The 25,306-nt window shown below is 35.4% G+C and overlaps 1 protein-coding gene and 1 long non-coding RNA gene across 2 annotated transcripts; both read right to left on the bottom strand.

The window, feature by feature from the left end:
• Nucleotides 1–674: 674 nt before the first annotated feature.
• On the bottom strand, nt 675–16,067 carry LOC149822274 (signal peptide peptidase-like 1). Its single transcript, XM_089980559.1, has 4 exons — nt 15,849–16,067; nt 14,131–15,136; nt 12,236–12,436; nt 675–899 (listed from the first exon to the last, which is right to left on the bottom strand). The coding sequence occupies exons 2-4, from the start codon at nt 14,926–14,928 to the stop codon at nt 783–785; spliced, it is 1,116 nt and encodes a 371-aa protein (XP_089836685.1). The 5' UTR covers nt 14,929–15,136; nt 15,849–16,067; the 3' UTR covers nt 675–782.
• Nucleotides 16,068–17,145: 1,078 nt separating this feature from the next.
• Nucleotides 17,146–18,725, bottom strand: LOC149822275 (uncharacterized). Its single transcript, XR_016425987.1, has 3 exons — nt 18,607–18,725; nt 17,538–17,598; nt 17,146–17,311 (listed from the first exon to the last, which is right to left on the bottom strand). It is a non-coding gene; the product is annotated as an uncharacterized LOC149822275 (long non-coding RNA).
• Between the last annotated feature and the right edge of the window lie 6,581 nt (nt 18,726–25,306).

A 25,306-nucleotide genomic window follows, 5' to 3' on the forward strand; every position in this document is an offset into this window, starting at 1 on the left:
AGTTGCCCTCAAAACTGATTTTTTGACAGGAAAAAAATTGTCCATCTCCTGAGATGGAGAAATATTTCCTATCAAAATCTGGGCAAAATAGAAAATTTTCCTTTTCAAAAATTTTCTATTGTTTGGAACAAATGGAAAAGTTGCCACTTTTTCTTTCTCACTTGTCATTTTCTCACTTCCAATTGTTTCTGCATGCTCTTTGGGCATCCTTGAAAACAAGAAAATGGTAGGAAAAATGCAAGTGGAAAAGAAAGTGGCAACTTTTGCATTTGTTCCAAACAATAGGAAATTTTTGAAGAAAAAAATCTATTTTGCCCTCATTTTGATATGAAAAATTTCTCCATTGGAGAAATTTTTCCTATCAAAAATTTCAGTTTGGAGGGCAGTCCTTACCCTAATCAAAACACTTTTAACATCTTTCCAACCTGATTTTCTCGTGTCAAATAAACATGAGAATATTTTTTATAAAGAAAAGTTATCATGTGAGAACCTCTTGTAGGCTTCTTTTCCTACGAGATTTTTTCTTGCTTCCATACTTTATTGCATTAAGGCAGGGATTGGATTGAACAAGGTCCCAGGGACTGTCCTATCTACACATGCAGAAGTGGAACAAAAGCTTCAAGTAACGGCTAGAATTGCAAAGTACAACCATGATAGCAAAATGGCAAAGACAATGAAAATACCAATTAGGTTTTTAAATTTGAAATGAAAGTGCCATCGTTCATTATTTTGATAATAACCTCATAAAATTTACATGTATATTGCTCAGCTAAAGAAATAGGTCAAACCTCTGTTAAACGAGCCTTATCACTCGCAATAGGCCCAGGCCCTTCCCATAGTTCTACAAGCTCTTTTCTTATCCATGAAATAAATACAATGGGGCCTAATGTCGATGGTACCTGCATTCACGGAAATAATAAGCACGATATCCTTGTGCAAATAAAATCAGAATAATGTTCATCATTCTCATCAAGCACACAATATAAGTAAAATAATTCATCATTAAGTTTAAGATGTTCACGGCCACCTGGGCCATGAAACTTCACTGATTTATTTATTTATAAAAATACTGATTCGGAAAGTTTAAGCTGTCAATCTCAAGTCATACAGAAGCCTACAATTTTTAACATCAAATAGCTGAAGCCTTTTCTTTTTCCAGATCAAGAAGTCATATTTCTTAAAAGTATAAAATTAGAGCAAGACACCCTAAGTACAAGGATAAAATTGTAAGCAAACACAATAAAAGAGGGTTTTTTGCAAATTGGTCCCCACCTTATAGCCGATTTGCAAGAATATTTGCTGCCTTAAGGCATTTTGCAAATCAGCCCTCGCCTTTCTCACCGTTATTACAAATTGGTCCTTCTGTCAACAGCTGTTAGTTTGACCACAGTTAACTGGTCACCAAAATGCTCTTCATCAAATAGTTGTTAGTGTATGAACTTTTTGCAAATTAGTACCTAACTCATACACATTTTGCAAATTGGTCCTCTTACAAGGGCAGAACCATCAATTTATTTACCCTTTAACAGTTACCATCAGAAAAGCAGCTGTTAACCTCAAGGACTGATTTGCAAGGGTTAATGAAAAGGCAGGGACCGCTTTGCAAAATGGCATAAGGCAGGGACTATTTTGCAAATCAGCTCTAAGGCAAGGACCAATTTGCAAAAAAACATAAAAGAGAAGCACATCCAAAAGAAGGAAAGAAGAGCAAAGGACGAGGCACTAAATGAAAACCAGCTTTCCGCATGATATATCCAACCCATTAAAAGTCCAAACACATCCAACTTGAATAGAGCCTAAATATAATCTCACTTTGCATAGACGCATATACTTAGTGGTAACTTCCCCAAAATGCATCTCAAGCTACATTCTGCTCTTTCCACATGGCAGCCCAAGAGGCGACTAATGCACCACCCCAAAGGAAATTACTCAATTGACTACCAAAGAAAATACAAACATTTCTTCCAAGCCAAGTAAACCGGCTATAAAGGAGTCTAACCATGCAAAATCGATAACTTGGTAGGAGACAGATTACAGTATTTCACTGTACTAAGCTGAAAATATCTGTTTGTTTTATCGCTATTTTCTTTACTTATTAATCATTTGTGAAAGATAAAAATAAGGCTTAGCCTTGCAAAAAAGAATACATACATTACAGAAAAGAAACTATGTTAACTAGAACTTCTGCAGGCAACACCCATCATGATGTTGACTACCAAAGAAATTACAAACATTTCTTCCAGGCCATGTTAAAGTAAACCGGCTATAAAGGAGTCTAATTATGCAAAATCGATAACTTGGTAGGAGACAGATTACAGTATTCCACTGTACTAAGCTGAAAATATCTGTTTGTTTTATCGCTATTTTCTTCACTTATTAATCATTTGTGAAAGATAAAAATAAGGCTTAGCCTTGCAAAAAAGAATACATACATTACAGAAAAGAAACTATGTTAACTAGAACTTCTGAAGGCAACACCCATCATGACGACAAGAAGCAAGTGAATAAATACCTAAAGGAGAGAGAGAGAGAGAGAGAGAGAGAGAAGCCTTGAAATGTACATCGTGCATGAAGTCACCTATTTACATTGATTAAAAAATTAATTTTTTTAGTTCTTGTAAATGTATTTTGGATACCTAGAGAAAACAATAAGCATAACAGGAGAAAAAAGTAATCATTTTTTGTTGAGTCTAACTCATAATGATTGTTTATTAAGTAATGACTTGGCTAACATATTATTAAGCAACCAGGACTGATCCAGTTCTGATAATTAGCTGACATTTAAAGAGTAAGCTTAAGAGCCAAAAATAAACTAAAACAACGATCTGACTTTGTATCTACTACTACTTTGCAGATGTTGAAACATATATGAAACTATGTCACACGGACTCTTCTAACAGGGCACCGCACCCGCGTCGCACCCGCGTCGCACCCGCGTCGCACCCGCGTCGCACCCACACCCAGGCGGGTGCAACACTTGGACACAGCTTCCTTTGTGTTAGGTGAAGTCAACCATACTGAGGTCCATTTCTATCCAAAAGTAGATTCAGTTAACCCTAATCAAGTCCATTTTTATCTATATTATATATATAAATACATAAATGCACACACATACTCGTAGTGTTAACTTAAAACTGTTAAAAATTATATATATATAGATATAGATATATATATATATATACCCTCCCCACACCCCCGCAACCAAGTTTTTTTAAAGTGCTGCATCGCCGCACCCGTACCCGCATCCGCACCCGCACCTATGTGACATAGATATAAAATTTAGCTTTTGCTTTCTTTTTGTTCTTTTGTACAGTCTTATAGGTAAGGGGTAAACTTGTAAAATAGTTTTTTATGTTACTTTTCTTTTGTAACCCTTTAGAGATGTCGACCCAAATATAAGAGGGCACTCTCTCATTCACGTAGTTTAGAATGACATTTTGCTTCTTCAGATATGAGTGCTTTTGTAACCCTAGCTCTTCTCTTTCTCTAAACCCTTATATTTCAACATGGTATCAGAACCGAAGGGTGAAAGGAAGATGAGCAGCTGATTTTGGAGGGAGGAGAAGCTTGGAGTTACGGTACTGTGCTGATGTCAGCTGATGTTATTCTGATGGGACGACTGGTCTGTTCAGACCAGTTTTGGATAGTTTAAATCCACAGCTTGTTTGGGCTTGATTTTAGAAGTTCTACAAATCAAACCCCATTGGATTTGGAGTTTTGGATTTTTGGTGAATTTTTCAAGGATTTCTGAGTTTCTTGAAAATTTCAGACCAGTTTTGAGAAAACCCTTAAATCTGTCTTGTTTTTTGGTAAGTAAGGGCTCAGATTGGTTCTATTCAGGTCGTTTTTTATTTGGGAAGACTCCTAATTTATTTTTGTGCTTAGCTTTGGGCTATATACTGAGTTTTGATAAAATCCCTATATGTTTATACCCTGCTGCAGCCTCCTTTCTGCCTTTTTGCAGTGTATTTTGGCCATTGGGTGAGTCAATACGTGGTGCTGTATCAGCTGATTCAGTTTGGGAGTATATTCAGCCCCATTTGAGTAGATAATGATCTATTGGAAGTGTTTTGGCTTGGTTGAATCAATATTTTAAAGTTTTTAGCATGTTTTTATCTTGAGCTCGGAGGTGATAACCCTAGTTACAGGCTATTTTGGCTTGGGCAGTGTGCTGCGTGATTGTTGGCAGGTTTTTGTGTGTGAAAGTAGTTTGGGAATCATATTTTGTAGAGTTGGGTATTGATTGTTTTGTGTAGAAGGGTTTCTACTTGAATTGTATATTGGTTGCTGGGTCATATTGTGGTTTATTTGTTATAGTTGTGAGAGATGGAGAAGGATGGAATCTAGATTGTTCCAGTACAACTGGATGGGACAAACTATGTGCTATGAATCTGTCCAAGTTTCAAGAAGCCAAAGAAGAGTGGATGTATCTCATACAGGTCTACAAGCAAGAGAACTAGGCAAAGCACTATCATCTCACTCAGGAACTGAGGAGTATGCGTCAAGGGAATAAGTTGATTGAAGAATTTTATTCTCATATGCAAAGAATTTGGGATGCTCTTGCGCTTATGGAAAACCAAACAAAATATGAAAAATGTGCAGTGTATGAGATATGCACCTCATGCCAGACTTGCCTAGGACTCTTTGACCAGCAAAAAACAGATAGAGTCATTGAGTTTCTTATGACACTCAGACCAGAGTTTGATGGGAATAGGAGTGCCATCTTGCATCGTTTTCATTTGCATTTGGTTACCAAAGTTATAGCAGAGTTTATTGCAAAAGAGACCAAGATGAAGTCTCTTGGAACTTACTCATCTGGAGACTATGTCATGGCACTTTCTAGACCCTCGGGTGGCAGAGGTGTAGGAAAAACTGGTGGAAGAGGTGATTTACACTTTAGAGGGAGAGGTAACCTGAGCTTTATTCAGTGTCACTATTAAAGGAATTTTGGTCATATGAAAAATTATTGTCCAATATTCAAGAAAAAGAAATGTGACGTGTTTGCAGCATCCTCAAATAGTGAAAGTATACAACCTAAAGAAGATTATTCTGACATTGGTACTCAGTCTGTGGGGCTATCAGCCTCAAAAGGACCAAAATTATCAGATGGTGGTCAGCTCTAACTGCTAGAAAAGATGCAACAGATCCAACAACTACAACTTGCTCAATCCATTGTAGCTCCTTTATCTGCTACCCCTAGTTCTTCCTTTGATACTACTTTATCAAGTATCTCAGGTTGGTTAATAGACTTAAGAGCATAACATCATATGACCTCTCATGATTCTATGTTGACCAACTCTCAGCCTTGTAGTGGTGTTTTTCGCATAGCAAATGGTTCCTCTATGTTTGTATCAAAAGTAGGTTTCATTACTTTTGAGTCTTATCCTAGTAGTAAAATTAATGTCTCAAGCTTATCTGTCCCGTATCTTGCTATAAATCCTATGTCACATGGGTGCGGGTGCGGCACTTTAAAAAAACTTGGGTGCGGGGAGGGTATATATATATATATAATTTTTAACAGTTTTAAGTTAACACTACGTGTATGTGTGCATTTATGTATTTATATATATAATATAGATAAAAATGAACTTGATTAGACTTAACTGAATCTACTTTTGGATAGAAATTGACCTTAGTGTGGTTGACTTCACTTAACACAAAGGAAGCTATGTACAAGTGTCGCACTCGCCTGGGTGTGGGTGTGACACAGGTGCGGTGCCCGGTTAAAAGAGTCAGTGTTATATAGTATAAATCTTGTTTTTGTTGGTCAAATTACCAAACTTAATTGTAATGTCACATTTTCTTCTTCTGGTTGTGTGGTGCATGATCAATTGTCAGGGAAGAAGATTAGGATTGATCGTAGAAGAGAAACCTTGTACTACTTGGATTTGATTGATATGGGTGAGCAAAAGTAGCATGGGATCATATTAGGAGCTTATGTCATAGACGAATATGCTTTGTGGCACCAGAGACTAGGCCATATTTTCAGCTCTAGGTTGCAAGAGTTAGTGTCTTCAAGGAGTTTTGGTGAGTCAAAGTTAGTTGTGTCAAATCATGTCAAAGACTGTAAAAGTTGTAGGTTGGCAAAGGGTCATGCCAGGACATTCAAATCTAGTGATAGAGAATCATAAAATCCTTTTAATCTTAGTACATTCTGATGTATGGGGTCATCCTATTTTGTCTAAAGGAGGGTCATCATATTTTGTTACCTTCATAGATGATTGTATAAGATTTACATGGTTATATTTTATGAAAAATAAAAGTGAACTCTTTGAAATCTTTAAAGACTTTCATGTTATGATTGAAAATCAATTTGCAATTAAGATCAAGACTTTTCATACTGTTCTAAAGGTGAATATGTCATTAGTATATTTGAAATGTTTCTACACGAGAAAGGTATAGTTGGCCAAAGGACTTGTCCCTATATTCTTTAACAAAATAGAGTGGTTGAGAGAAATAATAGACATATCCTGAAAACAACAAGAGCTCTTTTATTTGGAGGCAAAGTGCCTAAAGTGTTTTAGATAGATGCAGTTCAGCCCAGTATCTATCAGATAAATTGTATGCCCTTAATTGTGCTTAATAATATATCTCTATTTCAGAAGTTGTATAAACAAGCTCCAAATTATGAGGTGATGAGAGTATTTGGTTGTATATGTTTTGTTTTTGTTACCTGACAGATATAGAGACAAGTTGTCTCCTAAAACTGTCAAATGTTGTTTTCTTGGTTTTGCTAATGGAGGGAAAGACTACAAATGCTACGATCATGTTGAAAAGAAGGTTTGGATATCTCGGCATGTTGTCTTCGATGAAAATGTGTTATATTTCAGCCAACATGTAGAAAAGACAAGGAATGAGCCAAACTTGTCCTTTTTGTTCTGTTTGATAAAAAGGGAAATGTGAATGAGAGAGCAGAGGTTTAAGAGGAGAAAATTCAGTCTAAAGATGGTAGGTTTGGGTAGTCCTACTCAAGAAGGCAAGAAAATCTTATTGAGATCTCATTTTTAGATGAAGTAGAAGAGCAATCAGAGAGAAGAGAAGAGGCCAATTTTGTTCATATTCCCTGGTCAGCTGAGTCAGATCACCAAAAGTTAGTCTTTGTTTGAATTGTCATCTTCTTTCTCTAATCCCCCTCAGGTACGTAGAAGTATTAGAGCTTCAGTCCCTCCTCGTTTTGTATCCTATGAGTCTTTCTCTCCTCAATATCGTGCATTTTTTGCATTAATCCATTAATATGTCGAGCCTAAGTCTTATGCAAGGGAAATGAGCAAAGAGGAGTGGCTAACGAAATGAGTGCACTTGAGATAAAGCAGATATGGGAGCAAGTGGGTCTATAAGATAAATAATAAGACAGATGTGTCAATTGAGAGATACAAGGCAAGATTAGCAGCTAAGGGCTATAGTCAGCGGTTTGGAATTGATTTTGCCAAAACATTTGCTCATGTTGTGCATATGATAACTATTCACACTTGTTGTGGTTGCAATTCAACAATGGAATCTGTGGCAATTAGATGTCAAGAATGCGTTCTTGAATGGAGACCTAGAAGAGGAAGTATATATGGAACTACCTCAACGATACTCAAATCTAGAGGGTAGGGTTTGTAGACTTCGCAAAGCATTATATAGATTAAAACAAGCTCCCCAAGCATGGTTTGAGAAGTTTAACTCAACTGTAAAATCACTTGGTTTTGAGCAGAGTCATCATGACCCTGTTTTATTCGTGTCATCTTCTATGCTTGAAAATTGTGTACTACTTTATGTAGATGATATGATACACTCGGAAGATGATATGAAAACAGCAAGGTTTTAAAACTCGCCGAGTCAACTCGGCTCGGCCCTCCAGCGAGTCAACCCGGCAAGGTAAACTCGGCTTGCCTTGACTCAACTTGACTCAGCTTGACTCGGCCTGACTCAACCCGACTCGGTCTGACTCGGCCGAGTTCTGGGATATTTGAAATTTGATTTTTTGGGTATTTCAAAATAACAGTTCAATAATAAATAATAAATTACAAGACAAATCAGTTCAAAGATACAATAATCTATCAATCTTTATGTGTTGATTAAACATATTGGCAAAAAAATGATTCAAAGATCTAACAAAAAAATGAAGCATACATGTATCGGTGCTTGTACTTCATGTTCTAGTGTTGGGTGCCTTTGAGTGTTGTTTTATGAACACATATCATATCCTTCATACAACAACAACAACAACAACTACGCCTTCATCCCAAAACAATTGGGGTCGGCGATATGAACCAAAAAAGAAAATCATTCTGGGTCTTCCACATGAATCCTTCTCCTCCAATCATTTCTATCCAATGTCATGTCCTCGGTGAGGTTCAAAGCATTCATATCTTTTCCTATCACCTCCATCCATGTCTTCCTAGGCCTACCCCGACCTCTTTTAACTAATATATTTTCCCATTTCTCCATCCTTCTAACAGGAGCATCATTAGACCTTCGCCGAATATGTCCAAACCACCGTAAACGATTCTCTCTCATCTTATTTTCAATGGGTGCAACGCCTACCTTCTTACGTATCTCCTCGTTCCAAATCTTATCTTTTATTGTATTTCCACACATCCATCTCAGCATACGCATCTCAGCTACACTCATTTTTTGAATATGATGTCTCTTGGCAGCCCAACATTCCGTACCATAAAGTAAAGCGGGCCTAATAGTCGTCCTATAAAACTTTCCCTTCAACCGCAATGGCATTTTACGATCGCACAACACTCCAGTTGCACTTTTTCATTTCATCCACCCAACCTTTATCCTATGATTTACATCTCCATCAATTTCTCTATACTTTTGAATGATAGATCCCAAATATTTGAAACAATCATCCACCGGTATCTCTTGCTCACCAAGCTTCACTACACTCCCATCACTACTTTGTTGCTTACTAAACTGACATTCCATGTATTCTGTCTTACTCTTAGTCAACTTAAAACCTCTTGCTTCCAATGTCTGTCTCCATAATTCTAACTTAGCATTAACCCCAGCTCTAGACTCATCAATCAAAACAATATCATCAGCAAACAACATACACCATGGCACATTTTCTTGAATTGATCTCGTAAGTTCATCCATCACTATAGCAAATAGGAAAGGGCTTAAAGCAGATCCTTGATGTAACCCAACCGTTATAGGAAAATTGGTTGTCACCCCTCCACAAGTGCGGACATTGGTTACTACTCCTTCATACATATCCTTAATTATACTAATGTACTTGAGAGAAACACCTTTCTTCATCATTGTCCACCAAAGAACATCCCTAGGTACTCTATGGTATGCCTTCTCCAAATCAATAAAAACCATATGCAAATCTTTGCTTATCTTCATATTCTTGTGAATTTCTCTATTTGCAATCTTAAATACACCTCTCACTTTATGCACTCATATCATATCCTTCATTGTATATACAAATATATTCTTGTACAAAGTTTGAAATTTTGTATCTTCATATTCTTGTGAATTTCTTTTTTTGCAATCTTAAATATACCTGCACCCACACCTGTGCATAACAATTTGTACCCTGGCATCCTTATTTTTTGACAGAAACACCCATATTATACTAGTTGTGCTGATCTTGTACAGTATGCTTGTACATGTATCCATGTGACAACATTTCCCTTGCTCGGTCCCTCCTTTGTCTTGCCTCTTCTAACCATTTCTTCCAACCTAGAGGTTTTAGGCTTCTAGCTGGGGACAATCAATATTCATCTAGCTAAACCTGAGTCAAATATCAGCAGCATGCTTTGGCTCAATAAGCTAATCACCTTTGAATTTAAGGTATTCATTAATGTCCTTTTTATTTCTATTTATCTTTTGTTGTAGTTGTATTATGGTTCATCAGCTTCTTCATGTAACTTGATCTTTCCATGTGACCTTGTTATGAAGAAGTTTGTACTTTTTCTACTCTGAACTTGCAATTTTTTATTTTGTCAACTCTTTAGACTATATGTTTACTGAAAAACATGGTTTGAGACAAATTATATATTGTTTTTCTTTTAAAATCAGAAGTTAACAAAATCCGGTCTGAGTCACGAGTCAATAAAGAACGAGTCGAGTTCCGAGTCACAGGTTTTAAAACCTTGGAAAAAAGTGAAAGAGACCAAAAAGTTGGCTAACATGTTTGAGATGAAAGATTTAGGGCGTTTGGACTATTTTCTTGGGTTGGAGATAGCATCCTCACCAAAGGGCCTATATTTGTCTCAGCATAAGTATGCCACAGACTTAGTGGTGAAGGCAAGATTGGCAGATGACTCAAAAAGAGTCACCTCTCCTATGGAAACAAATTTAAAGATGTGAGTTACTAATGGTGTTGAGCTTGAAGATTCAGTCACTTACAGGCAATTAGTTTGAAGCCTTATATATTTGACTATATCCAAATCAAACATTACCTATGCAGTTCACGTGGTCAGGTGGTCAGTCAATTTATGAGTACTCTCAAGACAATTCATTTAGTTGTTATACTCTGGATTATCAAGTATGTAAGAGACACAATGCACTATGGCATGTGCTTCTTATCTTCATCTGACACAGAGCTACAAGGTTTTTGTGATGTTGACTTTGGAGACTCTACTCGAAATAGGCTTTCCACTACTGGTTTCTTTGATTTTCTGGAAAGTTCCTTGATATCATGGAAAAGCAAGAAACAACAGAGGGTTGTTTTATCTACTGCAGAAGAAGAATACAGAGCAATGGCTCAAGTCATAGCTGAGATAGTTTGGATATGATGGTTATTGAGTGAGTTAGGAATTTTCAGTGCTGACAAAACTCAGATATATTATGACAATATGAATGCTATCCATATTGCAAGGAATCTAGAATTTCATGAGCACACCAAACACATTAAAATAGATTGTCACTATATAAGAAGGGCTAATGAAGGTGAAATCATAGATTTGAATCATTGAGCTTGAGGATTGCAGGTGTGTTTACAAAAAGGCTGGCTCATACGCATTTCAATACTTTCCTTTCCAAACTTGGAATGAAAATGAACCCTTTACATCACTCCAAGTTTGAAGGGGAGTGTTGAAACATATATGTAATTTAGCTTTTGCTTTCTTTTTATTCTTTTGTGCATAGTCTTATAGGTAAGGGGTGAACTTGTAAAATAGTTCTTTATGTTACTTTTCTTTTGTAACCCTTTAGAGAGGTCGACCCAAATATAAGACGGCACTCTCTCATTCATGCAGTTTAGAATGACATCCTTTGCTTCTTCAAATATGAGTGCTTTTGTTACCCTAGCTCTTTTCTTTCTCTAAACCCTTATATTTAACAACAGAAAAAGGACAAGAATGGTCTTATAAATAATGTGAATACACATGGGTTTTACCCAACATACATGATACATTTCTCAACACTGTCCACCTAGTGATTTTGAATCATGAGGCAAGCAAATGTGCCCTTAGTGTTTGAGCCTCAAAATCTTCATGGTCAAAATTGAAATTATTTGAATCTTTATTACAAAGTCTATAAAATCATGCATCCATTGATGAATTATAGTGGCTGGCTTTGATGTTATGCCTCGCTCCTGGTAGTATTCATATAAAAACAAAACTGCCCTGAAAAGGGCTAGTCCGCTTGGCCACAAACTATCTTACAATGGTGAGATTGGTTCTTATTTGCATTTTTCACATGCAAGCAAACATGAGAAACTGAAGCAGTGAGATTTGAAAATACATTTGGGACCATTTTACATCTCATGTAATTTCAAATCACATTGTCCAGCATGTGATTTGGAATCATATTATATTTAAATCATATGGAATGGAACCACATGTTATTTGAATAATATGAGATGCAAACAAAGTACCCTAAGTCTCCTTTTTACCTATAGACCTGAAAAATGTGTTCTGGTTCTGCCATACCGTATATGTTTGTAATGCCTACATACTGGGGCAGTAAACCAACACTGTCAATAGCAACATGATCAGAATAACCATCTTTCGCATGCCTCCCCAGATCCATTTTTGGGGAAGACTTGTAAAAGTTACAAATTTTAGATGTATTACCCCTGAGAAACAGACAAAGAACTAACTGAGCTCTGTGGATCTACAATACCTCCACCAAATTGTTCAATATGAAGCCAACACAACCAGTTATAGCAACATCATTCAGTTTTAAAAAATCAGAGTCTAGCTCCTCTATTGCTTGGAAGCATAAGCCTCATTTGCTAATATGTAATAGTATATTATATACAAAGGAAAAGATAAAGAATCCTTACCAAATACAAAAGTGCAGGCTGAGGAGACCTTGTCAAAATTCCAGCAGCTAAAGCACTGACAAGTCCGATCGCATACCCTGAAATGGCATACCATATGTATTTGCGTCCTTTGACAGGACTGGTTTCTACAAGACTGCCAGAATCCCATGTCTTCCGATGATCAAAACACAAAACCAACGCTAGAAGCATGCCTGGAATAGCCTGCGAAAGGGATAAACTAAACTACCTCAGGTAAGTATGAAAAAAAAGCTGAATCCAAGAACAATCAAGAAAATTCAAGACCTTCCGATACCAAAATGAACAACACACACAGGAGACCAATAACAGCTGCTCAAAATGCAAACAACTGAATAGCATGAAAGTAACAAAAGAAGAATGCCTTGCCAATTTATTCTTCTCAACAATTCACACATTGAGCTCCGATACATTATGTTCAAGGTCTCATCCATGCCCCATAATACATAAAGGGTATATCTCACTTATGAGGTTAAGATGAAAAGAAAAACAGCCTTTTGTTTTCACTCAACACAAGAATAATGGTTAATCAAGCAAGTTATCAGAAAAACAATTGTGATAGCCTTAGGAGAGAAGAACACACGTAAGACAAAGAACCCATGCACTCACAAGGTTGAAGACCCATCTGTAGAAAGAAATAGGCAGCAATGAATTAAACCTATTTTCTTCTCAAATGTTTGTCTCCTACAATTACCATATAGCACATTTCCAAAGTGTAGACAGCAGAATCACTAAAAAATAAGGAAAAATGTCAGGACCAAAGCCACAAAAACAAAAGATTTGCACAGAAGCAAACACTTGAGACAGGATCCATACTACATATGAAAATGTATATGTCAGAGCTACAGTTAAAAGATCTGTGTCAACATCCAGGACCAGTGCCACAGCTTGTCTCATGTGCATAGAACAAGAAAAACAGTTTCACTAGTATTTGTTTATTAACACCATTTGTGCATGTGTATACACAACATTTGTTTATACAGATACATGTGGAGGGCTAGTCACTACATACGCATAGAAATTAGAAACAGGAGAAAAAGAAAAAATAGAATTTGAAAGCATTGTGTTAAGTAGCAAATATTCTTCTGCTCTTGAAAATCTTATCAGAAGCAGAAATCATGAAATTATTTCATTGAAATGATATTTCATATGTTTTTTTTCTAAAATCAGCTTTGTCCTTTCTCATAACTAACTTCCACAAAAAGACCTTTAACCCCAGAAATCCCAAAAAGGGAGGAGAAAATAGAAGGAAAGACAATCCATACACCACACGGAATAAGAAAGCTGATGTTGCTGGCTATCTAAAAAAGATGAAATTGACTGGAAAGACAGAACTTTAGTGAAAAATCAAGAAATTCCTTTTAGGAGGTTCCAGATAATATGGCTTCAAGGAACTAGAAAATGCAAGGAGCATTGCACACCATATAATTATAATATTTCATGAGAGAATAATTAACATGTGAATATTTTTCTCATGGATTGTAGTTAGCTATGATTTCATGTTACGACGATTTCATGGACACGTGCCCTTTTTAGTATGATTAATATGTTCTACAAAAGAAGAGTGATTTGGAGATCAAGGATACCAAATTTCAGGCAATATAGAGAAACAATGACATGCTTCAACATTAAATTTTGCAATGCAAATAATTCAGAACTTATATAGGTAATACCAGCATCAATAAGAAGCATGTTTGGAAAAACAAAAACGCAGATGAGGTCAAATAGATGGATAAACAAGCCAAACAAATTCCATAATTATGTTAAGATTCAAAAAACAGGCATAGAAGAGACATGCATCTCCCAAGCCTGTGCTGTTATGGAGCAATGAACATTTCAGACGTTAAACACCTCACTGAAGTGGCAAGAAAAGAGTGTACCATGTCACCAAGACCAAGCATCATGAACCCCATAGCATTACTACCAGGAACGATTCCACCCATCAAGTTCCTAGGGAAAACAATCTTGACAGGCATCTCCAGTTTCTTGGCTATCAACTGCAGCCCCGGTAAACTTAAACTATCTGCAACTGTATGAACAGGATTTGAGGCCTGCTGGGTAGCGACAGACACCATGACGTTTGCCCCAAAGAACATCTCAGAAAAGAATACCCAGAATATGTCATAAACGAACAGACAGACAAGAAGCAGAGCACAAACTTTAATATTAGGCAGCCTAACATGGCTTACAAAAGCAATGCATATTGAAATGCCCAAGACATTGTTCAGTAGCCAGTGCCCAGAAATAAGCCAAGCCATAACTATACTCGAGCTTACTAAGACAAGTATCCCTTGGGTTCTTGTAAAAGAACGTGAACAACAATGAGATATGAAGGGGTCCATCAAACCAAACTGTGACTTGAGATATAATACATATGGTGACAAGCAAAAGAAGAGTGAGACAGCAGAAGCAATTGCAATGAAAGCTGTAACCAAGTGTGAAACAGAAGAGAAGAGGTAGAACATCAACAAGAGGCTGCAGGAACTAGCAAGTGGAATCATCAGAGCTTGTGATTTGTCCAAAGTAACTGATGCCTCCGAAAAATCACGGTTCCTCTCCATTTCTTTACCATAAGTCAGTGCTCGTTGAGCAGAGGCAAATGCAACAAGAACAGCTGTGAAGATAAGTGCTATTGAGGATGGTTCTAATAGATATGCTAGTTTCCATAGAGGCTCCATGGTTGTAGGTAATAACGACTAAAACTTTCCAAAAAAATATGAACCAAATCAGATTTTTCTAGCTTAGCTTCAGCAGCGCTCCCACTTCACCAAAATACAACTACCCCTCCATCAAATCATGAGAAGAACACATTTCACCATATGACCTACAACAATTCCCTCGTTGAATTTTTGCTGCAAAGAAACTCGTTTCTTGACAGCATCTCACCTATAGAAAGATCAACAAACCAAAAAGAGATATTAAGAACAAAATCTTGAACGTCGTGTCTCTGCTTATAAAACAAAATGCAATTAACAAAGATGCAGCATCAAACTCTTAAAACAACGTTCACGGAAATGATCACTCATCACAGAGAAATGGAAGGATAAATTCCATGAAAGAGTGACAAATTGATATTTTCTCCGTGCAGATGGAAACGATCAGTCATCCATCTAAAAAGCATGGCATGCATTTCCACCCAAAACCAACCATCTAACGGAATTAAGTTAGCATGGGAGGACACGATTTTCCACAGTTTCCTTGCTCTCTAACTAAAAAAAGGAGAGAAAATAACTAAATAAAGAAAAAAAAGGCTAAGAAGATCAGAAACAAAAGAATAACAAGTTCAAAAAGATCATTACCTTTACCATTTCCTAGCCCAAAAAATCGTCAACAAAGATCCAAAAAAATCCTAATATCGAAGAAAAACCGAGCGAAATCACTATATCGTAAAATGAAAAAAAAAATAGTCGCCAATAAACCCTAAAAAATTGTATAGTCGCCAATAAACCCTAAAAAATTGTAGTTCAAGAGCAATCCTCAAGGAATTTGCTCCGCAAAAACTCCGCCGATTTCAATGGAATAAGGAAAAATGACAAAAAGAGAAAGAATTTCCTGTAGATAGAGCGAATTGAATGAAGAGAGAAGCGATGATTCATACCTCCAGATCGACAGAAGACGAAGGGCAAAGCTGCCGCTTCCATCAATGGGGGCTAAATCCGTCAAGAAAAAACTGTTCTCCGGAGAGCTACGGAGACGAGGGGGCCGGAATTTCCCGGCGGGGGTCCAGAGAGAGAGAGAGAGAGAGGACTCGTTTGGACTAAGATCTTACAAAGAGTTTACAAAGTGTAACCCACTCTCGCCCTCTCTTCCCCACCACATTGTTCTCTTTTCTTTTTTTAAAAGGCTAGCTGGGGTTAGGCAGACCCCTACCATTTATACAACTATACCATGGGTTTTGAAACTGTAACGTCCTAACACAAGGTGACGTGCACTAGCTAATCCTACCAGACAAGCGGAGCCCCGTTGGTATTGTGACGACTCCTTCAAGGAAACTTGAGACCCGGGGTAAAACTGGGTCGGGTAGGGTTGGGTCGGCTCTGATCGACTATGGAAAACTTTATTTTGAATGGGGCTTAAAAATTATACTTCAACTCGGAACACTCTTATTCGGATTTGGATCAGGTTTGAGTATAGCTAAAAATTGTGGATCTATATGGGTTAAGGTATGTAATGAGTCGGATATAATTGGTGGGGTCTTAAATAAAGCCTATTTTTAATAGGATTCGAGAATTAGAACTAAATCTGAGTTGTTTTGATTTGGTGCCGAGATTGGCTAGAGTATGATTAAAAAATATAAGCCCATATGCATCAACGGGTCTAGATATAATTAGTTTGGGTCTTAACATGCTCGAGTTTCTACTCAAGTCTATGTATGATTGGCATTCCAGACCTATAACACTACAAGGATGAGGGTCAATAGCAGCGACGAAAGTTATTACTATTGCTCTCTTTGTCGTCGTTATAGACGACGAATGGCGGCAAAAAATGGTCATCTAGTTTTGGCCATTGTTAAGTAATAATAGCAACAATTATAGGTTGTCATTAAAGGATACATCTCAATAGTGGTGACTTAGCCTATAACGACGATGACCCTATAACAACGACTAGCTTTTAATGGTGGCTTTATAGTCACTGTTATAGCCTATAATGACAAGCATGAAGTCATCATTATAGGCTTTAACAGGGTTAAGACCTATAACGACGATATAATGTCATCATTATAAGCCTTAAATCTGCATAAATAAATTTTTATATTAGTTTAAAAAAAATTATAGAATTTGCACATGAAACATACATTCTACTTCAAACATTACATTCAACAAAATTAAAACAATAACAATGCAAATAAAATCACTCAAACAATAATAATTACACAGTCAAATGAAAATATATGATAGCCTTTAATATTCATTAATAGAAATAGAAGTTCAAGTTACCCAATCATTAACATGATTGGCTAAAATCTCTCTCATCGTTGACCCAATGAAATCACTCAATAGTGAATTAATTAATCAATCAGCTTCATGTGTTAACTAATGAATCATACTTCTCTCTGCTTCCCTGCCATAAAAAAATAAAATAGCATGTTAGAAGCTATGACAACTATTAAGAACGTAATGCTCAAAATCATAAACACTAAGTAAATATGAGGCTTTGATGTTTTGTCGTATCAAAAATGGAATTTTGTGGTGCTAAAGAAAAAGAAAAATACAGCAAAATATTATCCACTTGCTATACATTAATAAAAATTTAAGATATACCAACAAATCACTTGACAGAGGCTTACCTTGTAGTCTAAGTTGAACATGCCTTGAGAGAAATGTGGCTCGTTTATAAGCTGCACAAAACTGCCACAAAAATTAAATAAGTAAATAAAAGTATTTGAAAAAACCAATTATATTCTCAAATTAGGTAACATTATTTCACACTTAATTATTTTTCAAGAAAACAATAATTATTTCTCGAGAAGACAACTAGCTTAACATGATGACAAATATAAATATGAAAGCACATTTGATTTAGCACTAACCCATTACTTTATATATATAGTTGTAGATTTTGGACCTTCCTTTGCTCTCTCTCTCTCTCTCTCTCTCTCTCTCTCTCTCTCTCTCTATATATATATATATATATATATATATATATATATATATATATATATAGAGAGAGAGAGAGAGAGAGAGATGAGGAAATGGGGCATACCAAAACCATAGAGAGATCTAGGATGGGGGGTTCGGTCTGAGCGATGCCACTATATTCAGTATGTCCTTTCTTTTATCTCTCGCTTTAGTTGTTTGAGTCACAACTGGTTCGTCCTCTGTTCTTCTCTCTCTCTCGCTCTAGTTGTTGTTTGAGTCGTTCGAACTCCGACTACACCACCTCTAACTGAGAGGATAGCTTTGAAACTTGAGTTTTTCCTTTGGATGGAATGACAAATGCACCCATCCCTCTCACATGTCCAGACCACTCTCTGATGACCTTCGTAATGACTTCTCGCTGCGACATTGATGTGCCTCTTTGTGAAGAATATGTTTCATCATCTTCAATCTCCACCGATCGCAGTTTATTATGCACATCGATGATATATATTTGGTTCTCAATAACTAATGATAATGTACTAAATAGAATGAATGAATGTGACACTAAAAAGTGTGAGTTACATAATTCTCTGATGATTCACTATAGATGAATGTCTTGTGATTTGTGTGTGCGTCTCTAAGTAGAACTCAATTGTCATCAATTCTTTCACTTCTATTTCAAGAGTTTGTAAATAACAAATTTAGAATTTATTACATCAAACATATTTAACATTGTACTACTATATGAAAAAAAAATTTAGAGAACAATAAACTTACCCTCGTATGAAACTTCTGGAGGTATGAAGATGATTCAGTGGTATGTTGGATCGTCTGTTGAGTTCTGTTCGCCAAATTTCTCTTGGACATCTCTTGTTAACCAAACAAAAATCAATTAGTAGATGAAAATTTAAAATTTTAAATATTTATTTACTTATAAATTTATATCCAATATTTATTGTCGAATGGCTTTCGGTAAAAAAGTTGCAAAGATCTTTCCATGCTTCATAGCCAATTCCCTTGAGAGAATGTCCTTTTGCTTTAAACAATCTTAAGTGAAATTGAGCATGGGTTTCTCAAGTTTGCACCGAGTAGAACTCCATTAGATTTTCTTTTAACAGTAAAGATGTGATGGTGCTATAGTAGTTCTTTTTGTTTGCTAGTGGTAGTGCTTTGATATGAAAAGACATAATGGCTTTGTATCTAAAAGAGCGAAAGCCTATTTGGTAAGAACTAAGAACTTATCATATGAGATTTTCTCTTTATCAATTTTATCAATCTTTAACTGTTGTTTGTCTAAGTGCAGTGACATATGTCTTCCCTTCTCCTTAAGAAACAGGGTTGAATCATCCTAGTGGCACAATTTTTGCAACTCCATTAGAAATTAATGCTATGGATAACGAAGAAGCACCTGCAATCATAATAGATCAGTGATGCAACTTTTTTAATAAAGCATTTTAAAATATATTTTCAATAAAAATGATTATGCAAACCGTGCATCAAATCATAAAAAACGGCTCACACGAGTGGTGGAGTTCGGGCTGAACTCAGGAAACGAGAAAAATACTTTGCATTCCACAAATAACTAAGCTACTTTTTATAGACTTGAAAATAAAAATAATTAATTAAATAAACTAAGAGTGCGGCTCTCTGTAAAGAGCTTAAACAAATAAATAAGTGGTTTTATTACAGACCCAAGTGAATAAATAAATAAAATCGTAATCTAAAAATAAGAGAAAAGTCTTCGGTGCTTGAGCTTTGTCCCTTGATTGATAGTTCTTGTGATCTTTTTACTTCTCATTTATTGATTCTTATGTCTGAGGGCTCCCTGAGGGGGCCTGAAGGGCCTTTTGAGGGGACCTTTTAGGGACCCCAGAGGGGTCTTCGAAGGTACTTTCAAGGGCTCACTGCATGTCTAAACGCTTTCCTGCAAAAATCAAAAGATGAAACACAAAACAAAACACAAAAACTCACAAAAATCTAATGCTAGTTTCAGCTAAAAATCACAAAAACATGAATTAACTAACATGAAATAAACTAATTACATATAACAACTGTGAACTAACTAATAACAAACTAAAGTGCTAAAAGACGAAATAGTAAAACTAACTATGAACAAGCAATCAAGAAACTAATTGTAACAAACTATTGACTAACTAACTATTGAAACACACTAAATCATGGATTTAGACTAGTTAAATTAACACTTAATGACATTTAATTGAATATGCAATAAAATAAAGAAAGCTCTAAGGCTAATCCACAAAAAAAATATGAACTTAAAAATCACAAACTAACTTTGATAAGCTAATGAACTCTAATTAAATATCACACGACTAAACTAATTTCAGCTGATAGCAACCATGCATATGAACATACTGTATAAACTATAAGACGAAATAAAAAAAGAGTAATTCTAAATCAACCTAAGACTAACAATTATATTGCTACTTACCTACCAGAACTAATAAACTAAATGTGTTATCTAATGTAAGTAGTGAACTATGAATTCCAACAAACAAAATTCAACAACTATGAAATTAACTAATCATGCAAGGCAAGAAGAATCAAATTTAACTTAAAAATTAAAACTAATTACAGAAATCAATGAAAGCCTAACTAACTAATGCAGACTACTGACGTGCTATAAAAAAAATTAAAACGCCAACCAAACAAAAAAGAAATCACATCCACCTTGTAGATCGGATGGTAGCTAATTCTCTAAAAATAAAATGATAACAGCTAAACTTTTAAATCTAACTTTAATCTAATGAATTAAATTAGAAATCTGAAATAAAGAAAACAATAAACTACCTAATAGGAAGGGACAAGACTTAACTCTACATTGTATGGCTGCTTGCAATAAAGAAAATGTTGCATTCTATCTTACCGATTTTTTTCTAATCTAACTAACTAAAACCTAATCTAATATTTAATAAAGGCTAAATGGCATATTTGAACATTAAGCAAAACAAAGAAATACAATCTATTTGATGCAAAGAATAAAATTAATTATTTAAAAAATGCTGAAATGCTAAATTGGCTAATAAAGAAAATTTTAGTTAGCTAATCTATGAAACCACGACTATTGAAAATATGATGCAGATTAACTCTACCCTAGATATACCTAAAACTAATTAAAAATCAAGAAACTACAAGCAAACACTATGTTAAAACTATAGATTTGCCTAAGTTAGTGTTATTCTATGCACAAATCAAGAAAATGACTAATTTAGATTAAGCAAAATAATTTTTTTTTCTGTTTATTTTTCAGATGCTAAATATATACTACTCTAAACTAGAGATGATGATGATGCAATGATCAAATGAAATAATATGCAATGCTATGATTTATGAGATGCAAAAACTAAAACTATGGTGAAAAGGGGAAGAAGCAAACCGTGCGATTTACCTTCAACGGATGGGTTGCGAAGAAGGTGATCTTTTCTGCTGCATTCAAATGAACTTCGCTCTCTCTCCGACAGAGAGGATGTGAGGAGTCGACAACGACAAGGTTTAAAATAAGGATTGAAAAGCATAAAAAGCAAGAAGAAAGAGGTAGGCAACCGATCGATCGAAAAAGGAGAAAGGAAGAAGGAGAGAGAGAGAGAGGGTGCGGGCTATAGAGGAGGAAAAACATGGGCTGCTATTGAAAAAATTCTATTTATACTAAAAATTAGGTCAAAACATGATTTTCTATAAAAGTCTAAAAAATTTTCAGAAATTCCAAAACAAGTCTTCCTCAAAAATGTTTTTTCAAAAGGGTTTTTTCCTAAACTAATTAAACTTAGTAACTATTCTCTTAATCTAATTAAACTACAAATTAAAAACTCTTAAATTAAATAAAACACTGAAAAATACAGGGCAAGCTTTGAAATTGGTGATTTTTTGATATTTTTAATTTCAATGAGATTTCTCGAAACTAACGATAAAAATAGGTTTTTAATATAATTTTTCTATAGATCATGCATAAAATAAGATAAATAAAATGTAAAATATATGCATGATCAATCAGGGACTATAGTACCCAGCTACTAATAGCTATTATGGATATTATGGTACAAGTAACACCCTTTCTTGTGGTTCCTGTCAAAGGAAATTCTTCCTAGGTGTTTTCTTTCAATTTTATATTTTTTATTTTTGTTCTTCATTAGGTATTGAAGTTGTTGGAGATTAGGAGGACCACACTAGAGTTTTAGGATTAGATGGCCCAGATCTCCAATACTCTATAAGCTTTGTCAATATTGTATTTTGTATTGTGTGCATGCCCTCTCCTTTGCCAAATCTTTAGAACTATTGATCAGTTTGGGAGTCATGTTTCATTTATGTTGTTGCATGAGATTCACAGAGGCCTATAATCATACTTAACTCAGAGATTATGCAAGCTTCTTTTCCTCATTCTTGTGATTTTTTTTTTTTGTTTTTCACTTCACTGAGGCTAATGTTTTGTGTTTTTTTTTGCAGACTTTGCATGCTGAAAGTTTGCCTTATGTATATTATCCACCTAATTATGGATATGCATAGTCTACTTACAGCCCATTCAACCCCTACATACCTCGAGTTGTCATTGGCGTGAATGGCCAGTTTGTAGGATCACAACCTTATTACAATGGTCCACCTTACCAACATACAATTTCTTCTCCCAGTTATTTCCTAGTAGTCATGCAGCCTAGGCCCAACACTCTTACTAGTAGTTTACTGGATGCTTCACTACCTAATGTTTCTATATACACATTTATTATTATCAAAGTTGATGTCTAGACAACTAAGTTTCTTACCTAGGTATAAGTTAGATTTGCAGGTTATTCATAACACAAATTGGCATATAGATCCCCAGATTATTCATAAAGTAAATTGGCATATAGATCCTAAAACCATGATCTTGAGACCCTAGTCAAGAAAGTAAAGCTTCTAAAGGAATCAAAGCCACATGGTGGAAGAACATGCCTTCTCCATTGAATTTACAGAATGTGCATATAGTATTCAATCATTGCTAGCTGCAAAAAACTATTTGTACCATAAACAAACTTCAACAAATCTATTGAACAAAACAATAAACATAAATATGTATTGATCTATAGAGAAAAACAAGATTTTTTCCTATATCTTTGTGGAATGTAATAAATGAAAAAATTATAATAATAATAATAATAGTAATAGTAATAATAAAGAAAATAATTCAAGATTCAAAAGCATACAAAGATGCACATCTATACTTACAACAAGCTCCATGTTACTTTTAAAGTTCCATGTAGATCGCAGAGGGCAGAGAGAGGCTCGCAAAAACCCTAAAAAAATAAATTGAACGATCAGAGAGAGATACACATGTTTGCAGAGGGTAGAAAGAGACTGGTCGGGGAGCGTCGCTCGAGCAGAGATGAGAGAGATCACAAAGACAAAGAGAGAAACGACGGTCTAGTAGTGTCATCTGAGAAGGGATCATAGGTGGTGGCCCGCAGTGTCACCCATAGAAATCACAGAGAGAGAATATCCTCCGACATTGGTAAGGCAATGTCACCCTGTGCAGGGATTAGAGGTGGTGGTCGATGGTGTCACCCAGAGAAATCGCAGAGAGAGAGAGAGGGAGAGAGAGAGAGAGAGAGAGAGAGGATCGATCCTCGGTCTCATGATGGTCAAGCGGTGACACCTGAGCAGGGAGGGCGGAAGGAGGAGGCGGTCCAACAACAAAGAGAGATCGCAAAGGAAGAGAGAGAAAAAAAATAGAATTAAGACACGATACTTGGCCCTAATTATAAACCCTATTACGACGACACCTGAATGTCATTGTTATAGAGTAAAACCTATAACGGCGATATATAAAATCGTCGTTATAGATATATCTATAACGACAATATATAAAGTCACCGTTATTGTTGCAATTCAACTCCAACAATAATGGTGGCTTTTTGTGTTACCATTAATGAGTCGCCTCTATTGACCCTCATCCTTGTAGTGCTAGTTTAAATATGTAAATTCATAGCAAGCAATTGATTGAAAAAACATGTATATAACAGGTTTGGGTTTGGTCAATTCAATTTTACATTATGCAGAATTATTTGGATCAAGTTTGAAAAATGGATCAAGTCTAAACTGGTTTGGGTCTACATTCATTATACCCAAGTCCCAACACGTTGAATCCCTAGTTCTATTAAAAACGGCTTGGGTCAAGTATACCCAACCCAGTTTATATATGAAGGATTTGGCTTATGTCTGCATGGTTTCTTGACGATGAATTTGAAAAATAAGCCTTAAAGCGATCCCTTGCCACCTCCTAAAAAAGAATGATGTAATGTTATAATTCTCTTTAAAATGATTCTCTTTTTTGTCCTTTCATCTCCTAATTAATGTCAATTCTCCATGTCTAGTAAAACAATGCGACATAGGACATGCAAAAACAGTGCAATTTCAATAATAATTTTAATTTTAATAGTAAATATATCTGTATATATATTAAAGTATCATATATGTATTTGTTATCAACTAAACAAATACAAAATTTATGTCCTCATGTTTTATTTTTGAAAAATATACAAATTCACATCTCAAACTTATATCATCTTCTTGTGTTTGTGACATAGATTGGCACCTGGGTTTTACCGGCAAGGAAAAATCTTGTGATTTTTTTTGTTTTTTGAAAAATCTAGGAAATATGAACAAATGTAAAATACAAAAGGTATAAGAATAAAAGTTTACAATCAATTTTTATACGAAATATCAGGTTAGTATCACAATATTCATGAGTATCATGATATTTACTGGATTATATATGTCTAAAAGTACTGCATCAAGTTAAAATGGCAGTCTGACCCACAAGGGCTCTGCACACCTAGCTAGGTAAGGCCTTCAAGTTGAAGAAAGTCGAGAGTGGAGTACCCGGGGATGTACAAATGCCTATTTTTTTAATGAAACTAGCCTTACAGGGTGTTTTTCTTTGTAAGAATCAGTGCTTAGATCATCTGGTTGACACCTAGGTAGGTTTTTATAAGGCCTCAAAAATCAACTACTCACAATGTGTGACACTTTCTTGAGTTATGAAATCATTTTCGTATTAAAAATTACTATTTGAAAGCCAACTCACACTATTATAAACACGTTGAATCCATCTATGAGGTTGATTGGATCAAAACAACTTGCGCCAGAGGCATTTGTACCTACAAAAAATATTATCCCAGTTATCTTGTTTAGCTTATGACTTTATTGTGTTTTTAAAGTTTTACGTATTCAAGTGTATCTTGTTTTACTCATTCAAGCTTGTAGGAAATATTATCCCAGTTATTAAATGTTATGTTCTGAAGCCTTGAATGAGAGGTTGTGTTGTGGTTTTCACCATGCTCTTATACTCTCATGTTGGTACACACAGGCAAAAATCAAGATTTTTGAAAACCGAGATCCCAAGCCTAGAGGCATGTTCTTAAGATCACTATCTTTAGAAATTCAATTAGCCCACTTTGAGATTTTTGAAGATGTAAACTAGGTTTGT

The sequence above is a fragment of the Nuphar pumila genome, chromosome 11 (genome assembly GCF_984573655.1).
Source record: "Nuphar pumila chromosome 11, dmNupPumi1.hap1.1, whole genome shotgun sequence".
Lineage (NCBI taxonomy): Eukaryota > Viridiplantae > Streptophyta > Magnoliopsida > Nymphaeales > Nymphaeaceae > Nuphar > Nuphar pumila.

Coding starts and splice junctions, on each gene's coding strand:
- LOC149822274 (XM_089980559.1), bottom strand. CDS start 14,928: ATGGAGCCTCTATGGAAACTAGCATATCTATTAGAACCATCCTCAATA. Junction 12,437..14,130: donor TGCTTGGTCTTGGTGACATG/GTACACTCTTTT, acceptor TCCCTTTCGCAG/GCTATTCCAGGCATGCTTCT. Junction 900..12,235: donor AGCCTGCACTTTTGTATTTG/GTAAGGATTCTT, acceptor CCGTGAATGCAG/GTACCATCGACATTAGGCCC.